At 44.2% G+C, this 21,362-nt stretch overlaps 1 protein-coding gene across 1 annotated transcript in view; it reads right to left on the bottom strand.

The window, feature by feature from the left end:
* col24a1 (collagen type XXIV alpha 1) overlaps window positions 1–21,362 on the bottom strand; it is a 721,848-nt gene that overhangs the window by 132,918 nt on the left and 567,568 nt on the right. The window contains exons 21-24 of the mRNA XM_078561886.1: window positions 12,175–12,219; window positions 10,372–10,425; window positions 10,148–10,192; window positions 2,370–2,423 (exon numbers count right to left, since the gene is read on the bottom strand). Of these exons, the coding sequence (XP_078418012.1) occupies window positions 2,370–2,423; window positions 10,148–10,192; window positions 10,372–10,425; window positions 12,175–12,219 (198 nt within the window). The remainder of the gene's footprint in view (window positions 1–2,369; window positions 2,424–10,147; window positions 10,193–10,371; window positions 10,426–12,174; window positions 12,220–21,362) is intronic.

The raw sequence follows: 21,362 nt of genomic DNA, 5'->3' as shown, positions 1-21,362 counted from the left end.
AGTGCTGCACTGTCGGAGGGCAGTCTGAGGGAGTGCTGCACTGTCAGAGGGTCAGTACTGACGGAGCACTGCACTGTTGGAGGGTCAGTACTGATGGAGCACTGCACTGTCAAAGGGACAGACTGAGGGAGTGCTGCACTGTCGGAGGGCAGTCTGAGGGAGTGCTGCACTGTTGCCGGAAGAGTACTGAAGAAGTGGTGCAATGTTGGAGAGGCAGTACTGAGGGAGTGCTGCACTGTTGACATTAAATCGAGGTCCCATCTCCTCTCAGTTGGATGTAAAAGATCTCAAAAGATTTCATGGTACAAGTGAATCAGGGGGCTGCACTCTGGTGTCCTGTCCAATATTCATTCCTCAACTAACATCACTAAAACAGATCATCTGATTATTATTACACTGCTGTTTGTGGGGGCTTGCTGTGTGCAAATTGGTCATCGCATTTCTACATTACAACAGTGGCTACACTTCAAAACGTCCTTCACTGCCTGTGATTCATTTTTAGTCATCCTGAGGTCAGAGAAGGCTCTAGAGCGATGCGATGGTGTTAGAAATGAGTTGACATTTCACAAATTCCAAACATCAACGCTCTAATTTCTTTTTCCCAAGTGCTATTTAGTAATGTCGCTGTGATTTAGATTAAGAAGGCTTCCTGCATTTGGAAACGTGTGAGGGAGGCAAAACACACCCTTGTATCTGTTCCTGTCACCTGCATTTCCTGGGACAGGTAGCTTGGCTAAAACCTGATCAAGCATGACTGACCAGGAATCTCTCCCACTCTTACCACCTGTCGTAGGTATACTGCAGGTTGGTAGTCAACCTGTTTGGCTGCGTTATGAACGCACTTTCCTTGGTCATTAAGAGGAACTCAAATCCAGAGTTTCTGGCACAGAGGCAGGGATGTTACCCATTGCACCACTAAGTGATAAGTCCTGTCACTAATTTTACTGAAGCAAAAACCAGTAAACGCTCTAGGCAGGTGGATTTTCATCTTCCTGCTATATTTAGGGCAGGTGCAGGAGCACTTGGACTCGCATCTAGAGGGGCAGGTTGTCATCTCAATCTGAAACGTTTGCGCACTTTTTACAGGGAATTGGAACAGGTTAGGGAGACAAGTTGGGGCACAATTTGCTGCCAGAATATGAGTGAGGTTAATGGCGCTGACCATTATTTCTGGGTCAATGCAACATCAGCTTCAGGTGAGGAGAAGGTGCTGTTAAATGGGAAGATCCAGGTGTTGCTGCCTGTGTTAAACCGCCCCACTGTTAGCTATGTGAAAAATGGCAGCTCGCCCTCAGCCTGTTCATCTGATCTAGAAAGTTGCATTTGTCCATTAAACCTGCCGAAGAAAGTTAACTTTTGTCATGACATCACAAGTACCCGTTTGACGACATGATCTGTATTAATAGCTGACAATCAATGGAAATTTCCTTTAAGATATTCGTTCATGGGGTGTGGGCATTTCTGGTAAGGCAGCATTAATTACCCTTGAGAAGGTGGTGATGAGCTGCCTTCTTGAGCCGCTGCAGTCCATGTGGTGTAGGTACACCCAACGTGCTGTTAGGGAGGGAGTTCCAGGATTTTGACCCAGCGACAGTGAAGGAACGGCCGATATATTTCCAAGTCAGGATGGTGAGTGGCTTGGAGGGGAACTTCCAGGTGGTGGTGTTCCCATGTGTCTGCTGCCCTTGTCCTTCTAATTGGTAGAGGTCACGGGTTTGGAAGGTGCTGTCGAAGGAGCCTTGGCAAGCCGCAGGTACACTCTGCTGCCACTGTGTGTCAGTGGTGCAGTGAGTGAACAAAAGGTTTAGAATTGTTTTGGACAATTTTAAATATGTCAAATTTAAAAAAAATTTTCTTGCTTTTCTTTTCTAGCCTCTTCTCTCTCTCTCTCTCAATCTAATCTTTCTTTCCTTCTCTTTATTTCTCTTTCTGTACCCAATTTGCCACTTAATTCACCCACTCACCCCCCCACTTCCCTCTCCACCCTTAAATCTCAGAACCTGATTGGTACAGGAGATAGACTGCTTGCCCTCTTCATTCAGATGTCACATTACTCTCACTGTAACGTTAGCAGCTCACTTCCAGCAGCCTTATCAGGCGCACACGTGTTTCGTGCTGGATGGGGCGGGGATGAGCCTAACTCATGTCAGACACTGTTAGATGCCCTGCTACAGCAAAATCTACAGCAACACCTGTTGTGTTACAAACCTGATCCCTGCGTTAGCAGTCCAGCTGTTTTCAGGAACAGCTGTGCACAGCTGGAAACATCTTAAACTGTTGGGGGGGAAAAAAAGCAGCTTCTTTTCAGGGAGGAATTGTAAAGGTTTGAGTTGACGGATGGTTATTGGAATGACATGTGGGGGTTTTACCTTTTCACCAAGTATTCCAGTGGGACCTCTTGGTCCAGGCAAGCCAGCAGGACCCTGCAAAAAGACAAAGGTATCAACTTTACACCGCAGATAGGTCAGTCTGATCATCTTAATATCGGAACTCGAGAACAGGAGGAGGCCATTCAGCCCCTTGAACCTGTCCGGCCATCGACTGATTGGTGGCCCCACTTCAACCTTGGTTCCATATCCCTGATTCCCCTCTTCCGGTAAAAAAACAAGTCTATCCACCTCAGATTGAAACTTATTAATTAAGCTAGCGCCTAATGCTTTTTGTGGGAGAGAGTTCCAGCCTTCTACCATCCTTTGTGTGAAGAAGCTTTTGGTAACTTCGCTCCTGAATGGGCTGGCTCAGATTTTAAAGTTATACCCGGTTGTCAGTGTAAATAGAATTTTATTCACTGGATCCTGTCCTCACAGTAAAGGTTGCATTGACACCATACTCCTCAATCAGCTCATGTTAATCGCTCCTGGGCACGTCCGTAGATCAGCACTCTTCTAATGGTATGAGCTTAGGAAACTCTCACAAACACAGAAGGTGGTAGAAGTTTCTATCTCTCTTCCACATATAGCCATCAATACGAAGTCTATTTTTCATGTTAAATCTGAAATTGATAGATTTTTGTTAGCCAAAGGTATTAAGGGATATGGGGCAAAGGCAGAGTTAGGTTACAAATTAGCCATGATCTCATTGAATGGTGGAACAGGTTCAAGGGGCTAAATACCCTCCTCCTCGTGTTCCCATGGCTACCTTGATGAAGGCAAGGTTGACCAACCAGAGGAAATCTGTTTTTGTGAATGCCAAACCCTAGTTAAGTCCTGGAGTGCAGCTTATATCCCCAATCCTCTGACTCGGAGAAAAACCTACCAAAATGCTTCCGCTGAACCCAGCTGGTATTTATTGTGGATCTTCATGGTCTGGGTGTTTGTTATGGGTGGCAGGGGGGTGGCGTTGGGCGGTGGTGGTAAACCATCAAGCCCACTTGAGGCATAGCCATGTTTTGGTTCAGCAGAGTTAGTGCAGGGCACTTCCAGATCAAAGCCCATCCTAGCGCTAAGTCATACAGGGGTGACGTTAGGAAGTACTACTTCACACCAAGGGGGATGGGACTCTGGAACTCTCTCCTTCAACAAGCTGCTCAGGCTGGGGGCCAATTGAGAATTTCGAAACCGCAATTGATAGATGCGTATTAGGAAAATCATCAAAGGATCCTGAACCAAGGCAGGTAGATGGAGTTAGGGTACCAATCGCCCGTGGTAAAATTGAACAGCAGAATGGGCGGAAGAGGCTAAAGGGCCTCCTCCTGCTCCTATAGGACTCACATGGGTTCACATGGGTTTCACATTAGGTCTCTGCTCAATGTAGCTGTCTGATATTTATGCTCCGAGCATCAACTCTCCCTTGAACTCTTCAAACACAACGACCAAATTCTGGGCATGTCTGTGTCGCAGATTCACACTGACTGAACTGGATTGAGGGACCGAGGGGCTTAGTCATCAGGAAGAAGATTTTTGTCTGATTGCCCTGGGTTAGAATTAAATCAAGATTAACAGGCAAATGGCCAGTGCATTAACCCAGTTGAGATAAGTTTTAGAAACTATTTCTCATGATTTGCCAGACCAAAGGAAAACTAAAACCATATTCTCTGCATAAGCTTTTGGTTATAGTTTAAATCTACAAAAGCTTTTAGTAAAACCCTTTTAGAAAGCACTAGCCTGTCTGGATGGTATCAACTATGATATATCGCTGTACTATATAATTAGAAAGACCTGTGCATAATGTGGGGTTTTTACACCTGTATGTCATAAGCAACCATTTCTTTTGGCTTCCTGATGACAGAGTTTAAAGTATTGCTGTGTTCTTTAACCCTTTGACTCCAAAACCAAGCAAGTCAGAGCAAACTTCCTTATTCCTGTGCTTGAGGATATTGGATTGTCTTTAACTTGTCTTTAAGGGCTGCTCACAGTGATACCAATATTCCCAGCCAGAGTGGAGATAATTGGATAGGGCTCCATCAATCAAGCCTCGGACAGCGACTTGGATTGATTTTATATACAGTGTTTATAGAGGAGAGGTGGTGATGTCATTGGAATAATAATCCAAAGAGCCTGGGGACATGGGTTCAAATCCTACCACAGCAGCTGATGGAATTTAAATTCAATTAATAAATTGGGAATCTATATCCACTATTGGTGATAGTGATCATCAATTGTTGCAAAAACTCACCTAGTTCACCTTTGGGGAAGGAAATCTGCTGTCCTTACCTGGTCTGACCGATATGTGACTCCAGACCCACAGCAATGTGGCTGACTCTGAAATGACCTAGCAAACCACTCAGTTCAAGGGCAATTGGGGATGGGCAACAAGTTTTGGCCTTGTGAAAGAATGAAGAGTTTAAATGTGCAATTTGGATGAAAATGGCTTTCACGCAACTCTCCGCAGTCAAGAACAAAATAGAACCATAGAACACTACAGCACAGAAAACAGGCCATTCGGCCCTTCTAGTCTGTGCCGAAATATTATTCCGCCAGTCCCTCAACACTTTCTAAACTCATTTTGATTCGCTGTTGAGAGATTTTTCTTGCAGAATCAAGACAAGGGATGTCAGACAGGCGGCCGTGCAAATTTCTGTCCTTTGGGGCCGAGTTGGGAGACAAACTCAAGGAACAATATGGTTTCTGTATTGCTGCAATATTGAAAAAGTTAAGATAATTCTACCGAACAGAAGGAGGCCATTCAGCCTATCATGCCTGTGCCAGCTCTTTGAAAGGGCTATCCAAACCTCCCTCTGCCCTTTTCCTAAAGTCCGGCAGGCTTCTCCTGTCCAGCTGTATATCCAAATTGCTAATTGTAAATTATTATTGAATCTATTTCTGCCTTCCTTTCAGTCAGTGCGTTCCAGGTCATCGCAAACCTACTGCATTTTTCATCCCCTCATATCACCTCTGGGTTTTTTTCCCAATTTTCTTAAATCTGTGTCCTCTGGTTACTAAACTTGTTGCCACTGGAAACAGTTTTTCCACAGTCGTGGAAAAAACATACCCAAGGATTTGACCTGTGTTCCGCTGGTCACTGTGAGTACTCCTTATCTCTGCATATTGTCCCACAGTCTAGCATCAAGTCTACGGTTGCTGCTGGTGGCAAAGCAATGCCTTGGCATTCCAACAGTCAAGTTTACAGGCTGCTGTGACAACGCACCACAAACTATGAGGCAGAATCGTCCCAGATTTACGCAAAGTGCGGTAGTAGGCGTGAAAAGAGGCCTTTTACCCACCAGCGGAATGGTTGGTTTTCGTGTTGCACCGTCCCCTTCCCGGCACATCCTGCCTCATTAATAATGCACTCACGGGAAACTCGCCGGATCACTGCCGGGGCAGGCTCGGATTTGCCCGTCCCACCGTGACCTCAGCGCTCCCTCAGTCCGGGCGCCATATTTAAAGCGCATCAGAGCGCAGCCTTTTTCCTGTCTACAGACCAGGGGCTGCTCCAGGCGACAGGTGGTCCTGAAAGCAAAGAAGACGGTAGCTCCCAAATTTAGTGACGTCTCTCTGGGGCGTGTGCTGGACACAGTGGAAGGCTGCTGCGATGTCCTCTACCCCCGCTTTGGCCGCAGGAGGTCCACCAGAGTCACCAATATCCAGCCTGGGAGGCAGTAGCTGTGGTGGTCAGCACCACCAGAGCACAGAGGAGGTCAGCCATCCAGTGCAGGAAGAGGATGAATGATCTCATCCATTCCGCCAGGGTAAATCACTCTCAACTCACACACTCACAAACCCATCACACACCCACAGGGATCTCACACCTCAAGGGACAACACCACTAACTCTCACACACACCCTCACATCCCCATCAGGCTCATATCCTCTGGAGCTCACACCCTCATCCCGTCCATGGCTCCGCTCACCACACAAACATTCCCCTCAGTGCCATGTGTCCTCCTCACACTCTCTCCATCTGTCTTCATGCAGGAGAAGCTGGCTCACAACAGCAGGGAGAGGTCTCAGTCTGGGGGTGGAGTGGCCCACATTAGGCCCCTCACTCACTTTGAGGAGTGTGCCATCGTGCTGACTGGTGGGGACATGGACCCTGCCTGTGGTGACGGTGAGGTCAGTGGTGAACACCCACGTGAGGATCCTGCACCACATCATCCCTCTCTCAATGTAACTGTGAGTGCCTCTCTCCTGCTTTTGACTCTGTTGCCATGCACTAATTGTCTCAACTTTGGTTCACAGGGAGCTCTGCTAAGCGACTGACACCCTCAGCCAGCCAGTCCCTCAGCTCCATCCACATCATCACCTCCAGCCAAGAGGACACCTCCTCCATTGAAGAGCTGGAAATAAGCAGCCTGGATGACCCATCACAGCGCTTACCCACACCCTCCACCAGCACAGAGACACACACCTCAGTGGGACCTAGATCTAGAGCAGGCTCAGGTTCACAATCTGGTGGTCACTGCACAGACACGACTACAGGAGGATGATGCAGGTTCAGCCGATCTCCCTGGTACTTGGAGGGCTGCTGGGTAAGAGGCATCTGTGAGGTCCGAGTCAGATGACCAGCCCCTGGATTTGGCCGATCATCTGTAGCAGCCCATGGCCAAGCCCGTGATGTTCTGAAACAGACCTGAAGCATCAACAGAGACCTCCCACCTTCCGCGTACTGCTTCGTGGTGAAGCCGTGTCCATGGGAATCCAGCCAGTAGGCGATGCATGTGTTCCTCCAGGGTCCGGTAGCTGTTGGGCTCCAGCATCATCTTCTTCTCGGACGTCCGCGATCTGAGCAAGGCTCTAGTGGTAAGTCCCAACTTCCATACCTCACGCTTGTCCAAATGTGTCCTAGGCTAGTGTGTTTTCATTCTGGTGTAACGGAAAATCAGACACGGGGGCAACAATTCCGGTCAGGCCTTGCTTTGCGTCCATTAGCAGGATACAAATCATATTCATGCTGGCCTCCAGTGGGGTTTGCGTTCCACCATGACAGAAACTATTGGATAATCCCACAGGGATTTCACGCCAGTGTGAAACCGATTCCTGTCCCTCCCGCCGAATTCTACCCCCCACCAACCATGACGCCCACTGCCAACAGGACCAAGCGATTCCACCCAAGTTGCAAACAGGGGCTGAAATTGCCAATCTGAAAACGTGTAAAAGTCTAACAGGGAAGCCTTTCCAAGAGGAAATCAACAGTATAACTTTTTTATTTATTCTTTCATGGGATGAGGGCATCACTGGCAAGGCCACTGTACGCTGCCCATCCCTAATTGTCCTTGAACTGAGTGGTTTGCTCGGCCATTCCAGGGGGCAGTTAAGAGTCAACCACATTGCTGTGGGGTCTGGAGTCACATGTAGGACAGACCAGGTAAGGACGGCAGATTTCCTTCCCTAAAGAGACATTAGTGAGCCAGATGGGTTTTTCCAACAATCAGCAGTGGTTTCATGGTCATCATTAATAAGACTAGCTTTTAATTTAGATTTTACTAATTGAATTTGGACTCTAACAACTGCCGTGGTGGGATTTGAACCCACATCCCCAGAGCATTAGCCTAAGGATTATTAGTCCAGTGACACTATCACTACACCACCATCCCCCCTTAAGGGCTGCAAATGAGTTTGCATCAAGTTGTCTGCTGGGGGCCATTTTAAAATGCGTAGATGCCAAAATCCAGAAGTTTAATAATAACATAGAATGGGTATAGCATAGAAAGAGGCCATTTGGCCCATTGTGTTTGTTCCAGCTCTCTGAATGAGCAATTCACCTCATGCCATTTCCCCGCCTTCTCCCAGCAACCCTGCACATTATTCCTTTTCAGATAACGGTCTAGTTCCTTTTGAAAGCCTCGATTGAACCTGCCTCTACCACACTCTCAGGCAGCGCATTCCAGGTCCTACCCACTCACCGTGTGAAAAAGTTTCTCTTCATGGCTCCATTGCTTCTTTTGCCAATTACCTTAAATCTGTACCCTCTCCTTCTTGTTCTAAACATAGTCACCAATAAATCCAATTGAAAATTCAGGAGAAACCTCTTTGACCCAGAGAATGGTGAGAATGTGGAATTTGCTACCATGAGGAGGAATCCAGGTGAACAGCATAGATACATTTTAGGAGAAGTTGGATAAACACATGAGGAGGAAAGGAATAGAGGGACATAGCTGAGATGAAGAGGGGTGGGAGAAAACTTCATGTGGAGTATAAACACTGTCATGAAGCAGTTGGGTCAAATGGTCTATTTTTGTGCTGTATTTTCTATGTGTTTCCATGTAACAGAAGCTATAATACAGAAACACGTCATATGGTGCAAATTTCCATGTGTCACATTTTAGCGTTAGTAAAAGTCTGGTCATCCCATTCCCTTTTTGCTGACATTAATAATGTAAACAGTCACTTGGTAGTACAGAATGTGAATCCTGCTGAAAAAAAAAGACATGTTGCCAAAGGTTTTCATCTTGCTCTCATCAAGACAAACACAAGAATGGCAAATTTCAAACAATCACAGCAATTTACACCACAGGAGAAAAGGGTGTCAATTGCTTGGCAAGTTGACGCTCATTGGTTGAAGCATTGCCATGGAGAAGACAACAGAGAATAGGCTCCCCAAAGTCCTGGATAATTCAAGTAATGCACAAGGCTGGAACATATTCCTTTTGTTTGCAGAGAACGGGTCCCTACATATGAATGTATGTTGCTTCTAATAAGTGTAAATTAGCTACAATACATCCTCGACTGATTACCTCAAATTGGTTGTTAGTGTAGCTATTAGCGCACTCAGGATTGTTCAGCAAGTGCTGCCCGATCGCAGAACCACATCTAACAGTAGACGTTTTGTTTTGGGTTTTGCAAGCGTGGGCTGGTTAAGTACAATCTCTGCCTATTATGAATAACTGAAGGAACATGCTGTTTATTCGATCAGCCAATCGCTGGGACATATGGCCTACGTACCTGGCATCACACCGGCAATGAAATCCATACACGGTGTTGCTTAATTGTGTGGTATGCAGAACATCATTTTGAATGGCAGCATCCCGTTATTGGAAAATACCACTTGCATAGGCACTGCTTGTCTACTGTTAGGTGTGATTCTGCGACTGGGTAGCACATGCTGAACAATCCTGAATGTGCTAATAGCTACACTAACAACCAATTTAAGATAATCAGTTTCGTTTGTAACGTGGCTCATTTACGCTTGCTACAAGTGACATACATTCACACACAGGGACCTATTCTCTGCAAACAAAGGGAATATACTCAAGCCTTACATCTTTTATGAATTACCCAGGAGATTGGGGAACCTATAGCTCCCCATTACTTTCTCCATGGAAATGCCTGGCCAATCAGAGTTGATTTCCCAATCAATCAGCACCTTTTTCTCCTGTAGTATAAATTGTTGTGACCGTTTGAAATTTGGTATTCTTGTGTTTGTCCTGATGAGTGCAAGATGAAAAACTTGGGCAATATAGGTCTCTGCAATATTAATGATGTAATTGCCAACGACCACTTGTGCATTCCCTTCTGTGTATAGATATAGCAACACATCCAGGCACCTCATTTTATACTCATTGGGATAATTCGAGTGTCCAACTGATATCTGCAGATGCAGTGGTCTGCATGTGTTCCAGATGATGAAACAAAAGTGCTATTATCATTGATGACATACAATATGACATTAAAAACTTAACTCTAAAGCCGGACCTAATTGCACAGTTCATGCTAAAACTTTCTAGAGTGTTCACAATCAACTGAATTTGGAAAAGGATCAAACCTACCTGCTCTCCAATCTTCCCAAGGGTTCCCAAATCTCCTTGTTCCCCCTGTATGATCAGAATAAGGATGTAAAATTATTATTATTAGCAATGTAAGCTGACTCTGAAAGAAATAATTATTTCCAGCTGTAGATGGACTGGCACTCATCGCATTGCTGACGGGAAAGTGTAGTGTGTGTGTATCGGGTGTAAAGAGTTTTCTTGCAATGATAGAATATAACAATTACCTTAATGCCTTCTAGTCCAAGCAGCCCAGGATATCCTTTTCGACCTAGCCTTCCCTGGAACAAATCAATTCATTGCACACAGAAGTAAACAAGACTAGTTCAATGGCCAAACACAATTACATAGAGTTTACAACATAAGAAAAGAAGGCCATTCAGCCCCTCGAGCCTGTTCTGCCATTCAATGGTCCTAACACCATCCACCCACCTTGGCTCCATATCCCTTAATAGCCTTGGCTTGCAAAAATTAACAATCTCTGATTTAAAACAATTAACAGAGTTAACATCTACTGTGCTTTGTGAGAGTTCCACATCCCCTACACCCTTTGTGTGAAGAAGTTCATCCTAACTTCTCTGAATGGCCTGGCTCTGATTTTAAGGTTCTGTCCCTTTGTCATAGACTCCTCCACCAGCAGAGACTGAGATTATCTAACCTATCAATTCCTTTCAAAATCTTAAAAAAACACAATCAAATCACCCCTTAACCTTCTATTTTCCAGGCCATTACCCAGCTTGTCTGGGCTGGTGTTTATGTTCCACATGAGTCTTCCTGTCATCTTGCTCCATCTCACCCTGCCATATATATTATTTTAAAATTTGTTCTTTTACAGGATGTGGGCATCACTGGCAAGGACAGCATTTGTTGCCCATCCTCAGTTGGCCTTGAACTAAACAGCTTGCTATACCATTTCAGAGGTCAGTTAATGTATTGTTGTAGATCTGAAGTCACTTGTAGGCCAGGTTCGGACAGCAGATGTCCTTCTCTGAAGGGAAGCAGTAAACCAGATGTGTTTTTGCAACAATCAACAACAGTTTCATGGTCACCATTACTAGCTTTATATTCCAGTCTAATTAACTGATTGAATTCAAACTCCACTAACTGCCATGGTGGGATTTAAACCCATGCACCTAGAGCCTCTGAACTACAATGCCAGTGGCATTACCACTATGCCACTGTCTTCCTTTCTCTCCCACGTGTTTATCTAGCTTCCCTCTAAGCCTTCGATGCTATCTGCTCATTGTGGTACACATGGCTATATCCCTGCAACTGTACAGGGAAATGTGATAACTTGCACTCAATTTATTTCTACTCAGAAATCTATAATGTTGGCATCCTGAAAATAAACGACAGGTTAAAAACAGAATGTAAGAATCTGCAACATCTGCCATGCAATTGCACGTCAATTAAAGATGACGCCTTAATTTTTCTTGCAATGAAGCGGAACAACATGCTTCACTTGAAACCTCACTGTTGATGTTGTGTACTCGGTTTGAAGTTGGGTGATTGCCTTGACAGTTTTCGCATTGAAGCCATTTACTCATATGCCCATGTGTAGATCAGATAGAGCAAAGAGATCTGGCCAAAAATTTCTGCCAAGAGCCATAAAACTTATCAAATATTGAAGAATAACATAAACTTTCTTTGTGTCTATTGCAACAGCTTTCACCATCCCGTTGCAGCTAAGAACTGCTAGCACGAATTTCAGCCACATGGCTAACGTCAATGAAAGACCCGTAGGCCTCTGATTCATTAAAAAGGCTTTTTGCTAAAAGTGCAAAAAGAGCCCCATTATTCCTAAAAGGAAATCAGCACTTTACATGTGATTAATTACACATGAATTCAGTTCAAAAAGTACTGGTGCAATGGTGCGTAGTATGATATACTTTTCCTGCATGAGTTTTAGAGGATTAACAGTGCAGGATGTTAACTGAGTTTCTGTGGCAGGTCACCCTTACGTAACAATGATGTGAGGCATTTGCTTACAATTCTGAAGAAGTGTTGTATTTGTAAGGTTTAGATCTTACCAGTGGTCCATGGCTTCCCGGAGGTCCCAATGGGCCTTCATCCCCCTTTGGAACAAGGATAAATTTGCAAATATGTTAGATATTATAATGTCCACAATCACAAAATGTACAGCAGAAATTAGAATAAAACATATTGGCAGAAAACCTTGTAATGCAAGCTTTTATTAATATACAAATTGGCCATTGAGTACAGGGTGTTAATTGAATCCAAAGCCAGATGGTAAAATATGAAACTAGAAGCAAATCCTTTTCTTAATAATGGTTTTATTTACAGAATGCAGCATTACATACGTTTATCTCCTACCTACTAACCCAGTGTCCCAGGAGTCCCCCTTTTGTAGTCTTTTGAGTACAACATTAAACAAATGGGTAAATTAACATATTAAAGTGATAGCCCCTTAAAGGGACACTGTAACAAAAGACAACATTTTTAAAGGAAACTTAATTAAACTACAATGTTGTTCCCAGAGCTAAAGATGCACACCAGCCCACATGATGCCCAGGCAGTCCCTTTTTATAAGTACTTAATTAAACAATGCCCGCCACCTGTGTATCTTAACAACATAATTAATGTAACATTAACACAGGGGTGAAGAGAGAAGACATGATTTGTAAATGTCCAGTATTTGCTGGTCCATTTAAGCCATTAGCTGCACACAGTCTCTCAGCCTTAGCCTTCCAAGTTAGTTTTAAATACTTGCATATTAATTGTAGAAAATTAAGGCTGTTGACTGTGTTTGAGCATCCTTGCAACTAGGTAATTATTCTTAATGTCATGCCAACCTCTCTGGCCCAGAAAGGGGACAATTTAAACTTTTTAGGTAGTAAACTGTTGTTAGAGATTTCTTGTTACATTTTATTTTGTCTTTTTTTCTCTTAATCTAATATTTCATTCTCTCTTTTCCTTTCTGTGCCTAATTTGACTCTAATTCACCCAATATCTAACTCTGTTGTTGCTCAGTTCCTTTGTCAATCCTTAAATCTCATTGGTTAAGGAGACACTGTTGGTCCTGTTGTTCACTGAGCTCCTAGATGCCCTGTTGCCCTCACCGTGCTGTTATCAGTTCATGTTTCCAGTTAGTTATGGCGCAAAATGTTTTTCAGTTGAAAGGGGAAGGGAAAGTCCAATTAACAGCGCGGACTCCGAGATGTCGCACTCAGGCAAGACCTGGTCCATTCTTTCCAATTTTTCTTTGTTCCTGATGACATTGACTGTAGCTGAGGTGCATTTCCATGGCCGGGATTTTCTGTTCCCGCCCTCGGCAGGGAACGCTGCGGACAGGATGGGAGGCAGAAGTCCATTGACTTTCAGTGGGAGTTTCCAGTCCCCTCAGTCTTTGTATACCCTGAAGGTGCCTCACCTAGCCTGCTATTTTCCAGTTATTGCAGTAGGTGAAGCCGTGATTTACTTGCACCTCTTCCAGTTTAGTGTATTGTATTCGCTGCTCACAATGTGAACAGAAGGAATAGGAGCAGGATTAGGCCATTCAGCACCTCAGACCTGCTCTGCGATTCAATAAGATCATGGCTGATCTGACTGTCTGCCATGCACCCCCCACCCCCCCCCCTCACCCCCTCTCACCCCCACCCTCTACCCCACCCACCCTCAATAACTCTTGACTCCATTGTAGATCAAAAACCTGTCTAACTCAGTCTTGAATATATTCAATGACCCAGCCTCCACTGGCTCTTTGGCCCAGTGAATTCCAAAGATTAACAACTCTCTGAGAGAGGGGATTCCTTCTCATCTTCATTTTAAAAGGGAGACCCATTTTTTTTAAAAACAAAAAACTGCGGATGCTGGAAATCCAAAACAAAAACAGAAATACCTGGAAAAACTCAGCAGGTCTGGCAGCATCGGCGGAGAAGAGCAAAGTTGACGTTTCGAGTCCTCATGACCCTTCAACAGATCACCACTCATTCTTCTAAACCCTGGTGAGTATAGGCCCAACCTGCTCAACCTTCCCTCATAAGACAACCCCCTCATCCCAGGAATAAATTCTCTGAACTGCTTCCAATGCAAGTGTGTCACTCCTTAAATATGGTGGCCAAAACAGTACACAGTACACCAGGTGTGACCTCATCAATGCCCTGTACAGCTGTAGCAAGACTTCCCTCCTTTTGTGCTCCACCCTCCCTTACATTTGCCTTCCTAATCGCTTACTGTACCTGCATGTTGACTTTTTGTGATTCATATACAAAGACGCCCAGGTCCCTCTGGACTGCAGCATTCTGCAGTCTCCCTCCATTAAAATGATATTTTGCTTTTCTGTTCCTCCTGCCAAAGTGGACAACCTCACATTTTTCCAGATTATACGCCACCTGCCAAAGTTTTACCCACTTATTTCACCTAATATCCGTTTACAGACTGTGCAGATTGGGTGACTGCTTTGTGGAACACCTCTGCTCAGTCCACAAGCTTCATCCCGAGCTTCTAATGGCCTGTAATTTTAGTCCTCCTTGATGCACTAGCATCTCCATCCTCGGGCTGCTGCATATTCCATTGAAGCACAATGCAAGCTCCCAGAACAGCAGGACATCTTTTGATTAGGCACTTTACAGACTCTGGACTTTACATTGGCTTCAAGAATCTCAGGCTGCAAACTCTGTTGAACCCTACAGTATTTTGTTTCTGTATTGTTTTCATACGTGGCGATCTTAATCTTATTTTTTGTGGTTTTGCTTTTGGACACAACTGTTCATTATTCTGGCACTCACACCCATTTTCGTCAATTCTTTTGCTTTTTACTATAACATTGCCAGTCCATTTCCCTTTGTATCATGAAAACTTTTACCAGTTAATTTCTCCTGCCTTCTACCCTAACACTTTCCCTTTTGCTCTTCATCTCGTCCCCCCCCCCGCCTTTCACTTACTCAAAGCCTAACGCCTTCCTATCTTCCTTCACAACCAACCAGAGAACAGGTTATATTAGACTTGGTATTGTGTAATGTGACAAGATTAATTAATGACCTCAGAGTGAAAGCACCCCTAGGTAGCAGAGATCACAATATGGTTGAATTTTATATTCAGTTTGAAAGGGAGAAGAGTGGGTCTAAGACTAGTATTTTAAACTTAAATAATGGCAACTACGTGGGCATGAAAGCTGAGCTAACTGAAGTGAACTGGGATACTAGGCTAGGGGATAGATCAATAGAGAAGCAGTGGCAGACATTTAAGGAGATATTTCAGAATACACAGAATAAGTATATTCCTACTATAAAGAAACATTTTAAAGAGAGGACTCACCATCCGTGATTAACTAAATAAGTTAAGGAAAGCATCAAACTTAAGGAAAAAGAATATAATTGCACAAAGATGAGTGGCAGGTCAGATGATTGGTCAGAATATAAAGAAAAGGCAGAGAATGACTAAAAGGTTAATCAGGAGAAAAAAGTAGAGTGTGAGAGGAAGCTAGATAGAAATGTAAAAATGGATAGCAAGAGCTTCTACGGGTATGTAAACAGGGAAAGAATAAGTAAAGTAAGTTTTGGTCCTTTACAGAGTGAGAATGGGGAGTCAATAGTAGATAATAAGGAAATGGTGGATGAAACGAACAAATATTTTGCTTCTGTCTTCACCATAGAGAATATAAAAAACATTCCAGTAATAGCTGTAAATCAGGAGGTGGAAGGGAGAGGGGAGCTTAGTGAAATTACAATCCCTGGGGAAGTGGTACTGAGCAAACTGATGGAGCTGTGGGCTGACAAGTCTCCGGCTCCTGATGGACTTCATCCCAGGGTCTTAAAAGATGTGGCTAATGAGGTGGCAGATGTGTTGGTGTTAATTTTCCAAAATGCCCTAGATTCTGGAAAGGTTCCATCAGACTGGAAAGTAGCAAATATAACCCCCCAATTCAAGAAGGGAGGGAGACAGAAAAAAGGAAACCATAGGCCAGTTAGCTTGACGTCTGAAGTAGGGAAGATGTTAGAATTGACCATTAAGAAGGTTATAATTGGGCACTTAGAATAAATCAAGGCAATTGGGTAGAGTCAGCATGGTTTTGTGAAAGGGGAATCATGCTTAATCAAGTTATTGAAGTTCTTTGAAAAACTAACATACGCTGTGGATAAAGGGGAGCCTGTAGATGTGCTGTGTTTTTACGTGACATGAAAATAAACTTTGAGGGTAAACTAGCAAGTAATATAAAAACAGACAGTAAGAGCTTCTTTAAATAAAGAAAAAGGAAGAGAGAGGCCAAAGCCAATATAGGACTGTTAGAAAATGAGGCTGGGGAACCAGGAAATGGCAGAGTTGAATAAATACTTTGCATCAGTTTTCACGGTAGAAGACACGAATAGCATTCCAAAAATACTAAATAATCACGAAGCGAAAGGGTGGGAGGAAATAAATACAATAACTATCACTAGGGAAAAAGTATGAGGGAAACTAATGGGGCGAAAGGCCAATAAGTCACCTGGACCTGATGGGTGCATCCTAGGATATTTAAGGAAATAGCTGCAGAGATAGTGGATGCACTGGTAGTAATCTTCCAAGAACCCTTAGATTCTGGAAAAGACCCAGAGGGTTGGAAAACTGCCAATGTAACACCCTTATTCAAAAAGGGAGGGAGACAAAAAACAGGTAACCAAAGGCCAGTTAGCTTAACATCTGTCATTGGGAAAATGTTAGAGTCTGTTATAAAGGATGTAACAGCAGAGCATTTAGAAATACATAATCTAATCAAGCAGAGTCAGCATGGCTTCATGAAGGGGAAATCATGCCTGACAAACTTATTAGAATTCTTTGAGGAGGTAACAAGCAGGGTATATAAAGGGGAACCAGTAATATATTTGGATTTCCAAAAGGCATTCGATAAGGTCCCACACATAAGGTTACTTAATAAGATAAGAGCCCATGGTGTTGGGGGTAGTATATTAGCATGGATAGAGGATTGGCTAACTAGTAGAAGGCAGAGAGTTGGGATACCGTGGGGGGGCATTTTCAGGATGGCAACCTGTAACTAGAGGAGTGTCACAGGGGTATATTATATATATTATATATGTAATATATATATTATTTACAATATATATTAATGACTTGGATGAGGGAAATGAATGTACTATCGCCAAGTTTGCGGATAACACAAAAATAGGCGGGAAGGCAAGTGGTGAGGATGACACAAAGAGTCTACAGAGGGATATAGACAGGTTAAGTGAATGGGCCAAACTGTGGCCCATAAAATATAATGCGGGAAAGTGTGAGGTTATGCACTTTGGCAGGAAGAATAGAGGAGAAAGACTGCAGAAAGCTGCAGCACAGAGGGATTTGGGAGTCCTCGTGCATGAATCCCAAAAAGCTAGCATACAAGTTCAGCAGGTAATAGAGAAGGCAAATGGAATGTTGGCCTTTATTTCAAAGGGAATGGGGTATAAAAATAGGGGAGTTTTGCTAAAACTATACAAGGCTCTAGTTAGACCACACCTAGAATCCTGTGAACAGTTTTGGTCCCTTTATCTAAGGAAAGATGTACTGGCATTGGAGGCAGTTCAGAGAAGGTTCACTAGGTTGATCCTGGGGATGGAGGGATTTTCTTATGAGGAGAGGTTGAGTAGGTTGGGCCTGTACTCATTGGAGTTTAGAAGAGTGAGAGGAGGCCTTATTGAAACATATAAGATTCTTAGGGGGCTTGACAGGGTAGACGCTGAGAGGTTGTTTCCCCTTGTGGGAAAGTCTAGGACCAGAGGGCATAATCTCAGAATAAAGGATTGCCCATTTAAAACAGAGATTAGGAGGAATTTCTTCTCTCAATCTGCGGAATTCTTTACCGCAGAGGGCTATAGAGGCTGGGCTGTTAAGTATATTCAAGGGTGAGATAGACAGATTTTTCATCAGTAAGGGAATGAAGGGTTATGGGGAAAAGGCAGGAAAGTGGAGTTGAGGATTATCAGATCAGCCATGATCTCATTGAATGGAGGAGCAGACTCGAGGGGCTGAATGGCCTACTTCTGTTCCTATATATTATGGTCTTATGGTCTGTACTTGGATTTCCAGAAGGCATTTGATAAGAGTTATTCAAAGGTTATGGTGTAGGGGTTAGCATGGATAGAAGATTGGCTGGCTGGCAGAAAACAGAGAGTAGGCATAAAAGGGTCTTTTTCAGATTGGCAGGATGTGACAAGTGGAGACCCACAGGGGTCTATGCCAGGACCTCAGCTTTTTACAATTTATATCAATAACTTAGATGAGGGGAGTGAAGGCATGGTAGCTAAATTTGCAGATGGCACAAAGTTAGGTAGGCAAATATGTTGTGAAGAGGACATAGGAGGTTGCAGATGGATATAGGTAGGTTGAGTGAGTGGGCAAAGATCTGGCAAATGGAGTTTAATGTGGGAAAATGTGAAGTTGTTCACTTTGGCAGGAGGAATTAAAAAAACAGAGTATTACTGAAACAGAGAATGACTGCAGATTTCCAAGGTGCAGAGGGATCTAGGTGTTCTAGTACATGAGTCACAAAAAGTTAGTATGCAGGTACAGCAAGTCATTAAGAAGGCTAATGGAATGCTATCCTTTATTAGAAGAGGAATTGAACATAAAAGTAAGGATGTTATGCTTCACTTATACAGGACATTGGTGCGACCACATCTCAAATACTATGTGCAGCTTTGGTCTCTTTATTTAAGGAAGGATGTAAATGCATTGCAGGAGGTTCAGAGGAGGTTTACTAGATTGATACCTGGAATGAGTGGGCTGACATATGGGGAAAGGTTGGACAGAGTGGGCTGGCGTTTAGAAGAGTGAGGGGTGACTTGATTGAAGTATGTAAGATCCTGAATGGTCTTGACAAAGTGGACATGGAAAGGATATTTCCTCTTGTGGGTGAGTCCAGAACTAGGGGCCACTGTGTTAAAATTAGGGGATGCCCTTATATGACAGAGATGAGGAGAATTTTTTTCTCTCACAGAGTTGTGTGTCTTTGGAACTCTCTGCCTCAGAAGGCAGTGTCATTGAATATTTTGGGGATGGATTCATGGGCATCATAGGCCAGCATTTATTGCCCATCCCTAATTGCTCTTGACAAACTCAGAGGGCATTTAAGAGTCAGTCAGATTGCAGTGGATCCAAAATCACATGTGGGCCAGACCAGGTAAGGACAGCAGGTTTCCTTCCCTATTGGACATTAGTGTACCAGATGGGTCTTAATGACAATCAATTCACAGTCAGACTTTAATAGAATTCAAATTCCCCCATCTGCCATAGATGGATTTGAACCCGGGTCCCCAGAGCATTACCCAGGGTCTCTGGATTATTAACCCACCTCCTTCCCTGTGAGCAGTTGTATAGCTGAAGCAAAACATCCCCTGTGATCAACAGGGTTAACCAATCTGGTTTGAATTTAAACAAAGCTTGGCAGTTAACGGTCCCATGGTGCATTCTCCATGGCAACGCCTCTACCAGAGTCCACCTGCCAACCAATTAGCACCATCTTCTCATGCTGTAAATTGCCATTCCCTTTACAATTGGTATTCTTGGGAATTCTGTCCTGATGATGAAAAGCTTCAACAACCTCTCTCTTCCTCAGCAATTCCCAGAAATATGCAGTGTCCCTCGGGGAATTTCGTCGGAGCAGAGCAGAGTTGGGGAAGACAGTTGGTAAGTTTAAATGTCCAGTTCAAATGGATGAGTGAATGGGTGAGTGGATAAGTGGGTGAATGAGTGAATGGGTAGGTTGGTAAGTGGGTAGGTGGGTAGCGGGTAGAGGGCAGGTTGTGGAGGTGGGTAGGTGGGTGAGGTGGATAAGTGGGTAGGTGGGTAAGTGTGTAGGTGGGTGAGAGAGGTGAGGCGGTTGAGGTGGGTAAGTCAGTAGACGGGTAAGTGGGCGAGTTGGGTAGGTGGGTAGGGGTGAGTGGGTGAGTGGGCAGTCAGGTCAGATTGGAGGGAAGTAGTCGGGGGGTTGAAGGGTAGTCAGAGGATCTGGGGGGCACTTGGGTCGGGGGGTAGTTGGGTCGGGTCAGGGGGTATCTGGGGGGTATGGAGGGCACTCAATTCAAGATGATAGTTGGGTGGCTGGGGGGCTTGTAGTCGGGTTGGGTCAGGGGGTAGTGAAGTGGGATGGGGTAGTGGGGTAGTTGGGTCAGGTCAGGTGGAAAGTCAGGGGAATGATTAGGGGATTAGCTGTGTAGTTATCCAGGTGTTAGACTAGGCTTTTTCTATCTAACATTTCCTGGGTTTACCCAGGTAAGTGCCACTGAACTGTCCAAAGTCTCCAACTGTAACTCAGGGTCAGAGGCTTTCATGAAGGGTCCTGGGGAATATGGGAATTGCCCATCGGAAGTTGAAACTTTGTAGGCAATTCCCACAGAGATCCACACATCAGAACTTCCACACAGGGTCCGCGTATCTTCAACCATAAGCCTGGTCTCCGACGATCCTGAGACCGGAAGATTTGGGCCCTCATTTCTCTCTCCCCTGATGCTGTCTGACCTCCTGAGTGTTTCCAGCATTTTCTGTTTTTATTTTTGTGGGCTATTTTCCACACATACTTATCGTATAAATGTCAGCATTGGGTCTGACCATGAAGGATATGACAATCAAGCCTGATTCTGTACTCACCCTCCGTCAACCTGTGCACAAGAACAGGAGGAGGCCATTCAGTCCCTCAAGTCTGTTCCACCATTCAGCGAGATCATGACTGTTCTGTATCTTAATTCTTTCTATCCATCTTGGCTCTGAATGCTTAATACCCTTACCCCACAAAAAAATCTATCAATCTGAGTTTTGAAATTTTCAATTGACCCTCAGCCTCAATACTTTTTTGGGAAAGAGAGTAACAGATTTCTACTAACCTTTATGTGAATAAATGCTTCCTTACATCACCCCGATCAGATGATCATAAGTTGTCATGAACAATAGTCTGCATGAGGGAACCTTTGAAAAGGTAAGTTGAAAATGTCCCCCAACCATTTACCCCCTCCCATGCCAAGGTGTGGCCCGCCACCCACTCCCCATGTCTACTCATGCCCCTTATGCCAAGGGATGCCCCCACCCAACCCCTACGGTCACTAGGCTGCCCATGCCAAGCTATGGAACTCCCATGCCCATTTACTCACTATACATTGTATACAACCAATGAGCCCTATACTGACAGTAGTATGTCTTAAAAAAAGGCTTTTAAAAAAGTCATTCATTGAGAACTTTCCACTTTCTGAAAAAAATCTACCTTTTTACTGCAGGACAATGAAAATACCAA

Source organism: Cetorhinus maximus, chromosome 17 (genome assembly GCF_964194155.1).
Source record: "Cetorhinus maximus chromosome 17, sCetMax3.hap1.1, whole genome shotgun sequence".
Lineage (NCBI taxonomy): Eukaryota > Metazoa > Chordata > Chondrichthyes > Lamniformes > Cetorhinidae > Cetorhinus > Cetorhinus maximus.
Note: the sequence above shows the minus strand (reverse complement) of the source record. Positions and strands in the feature narration are given on the sequence as shown.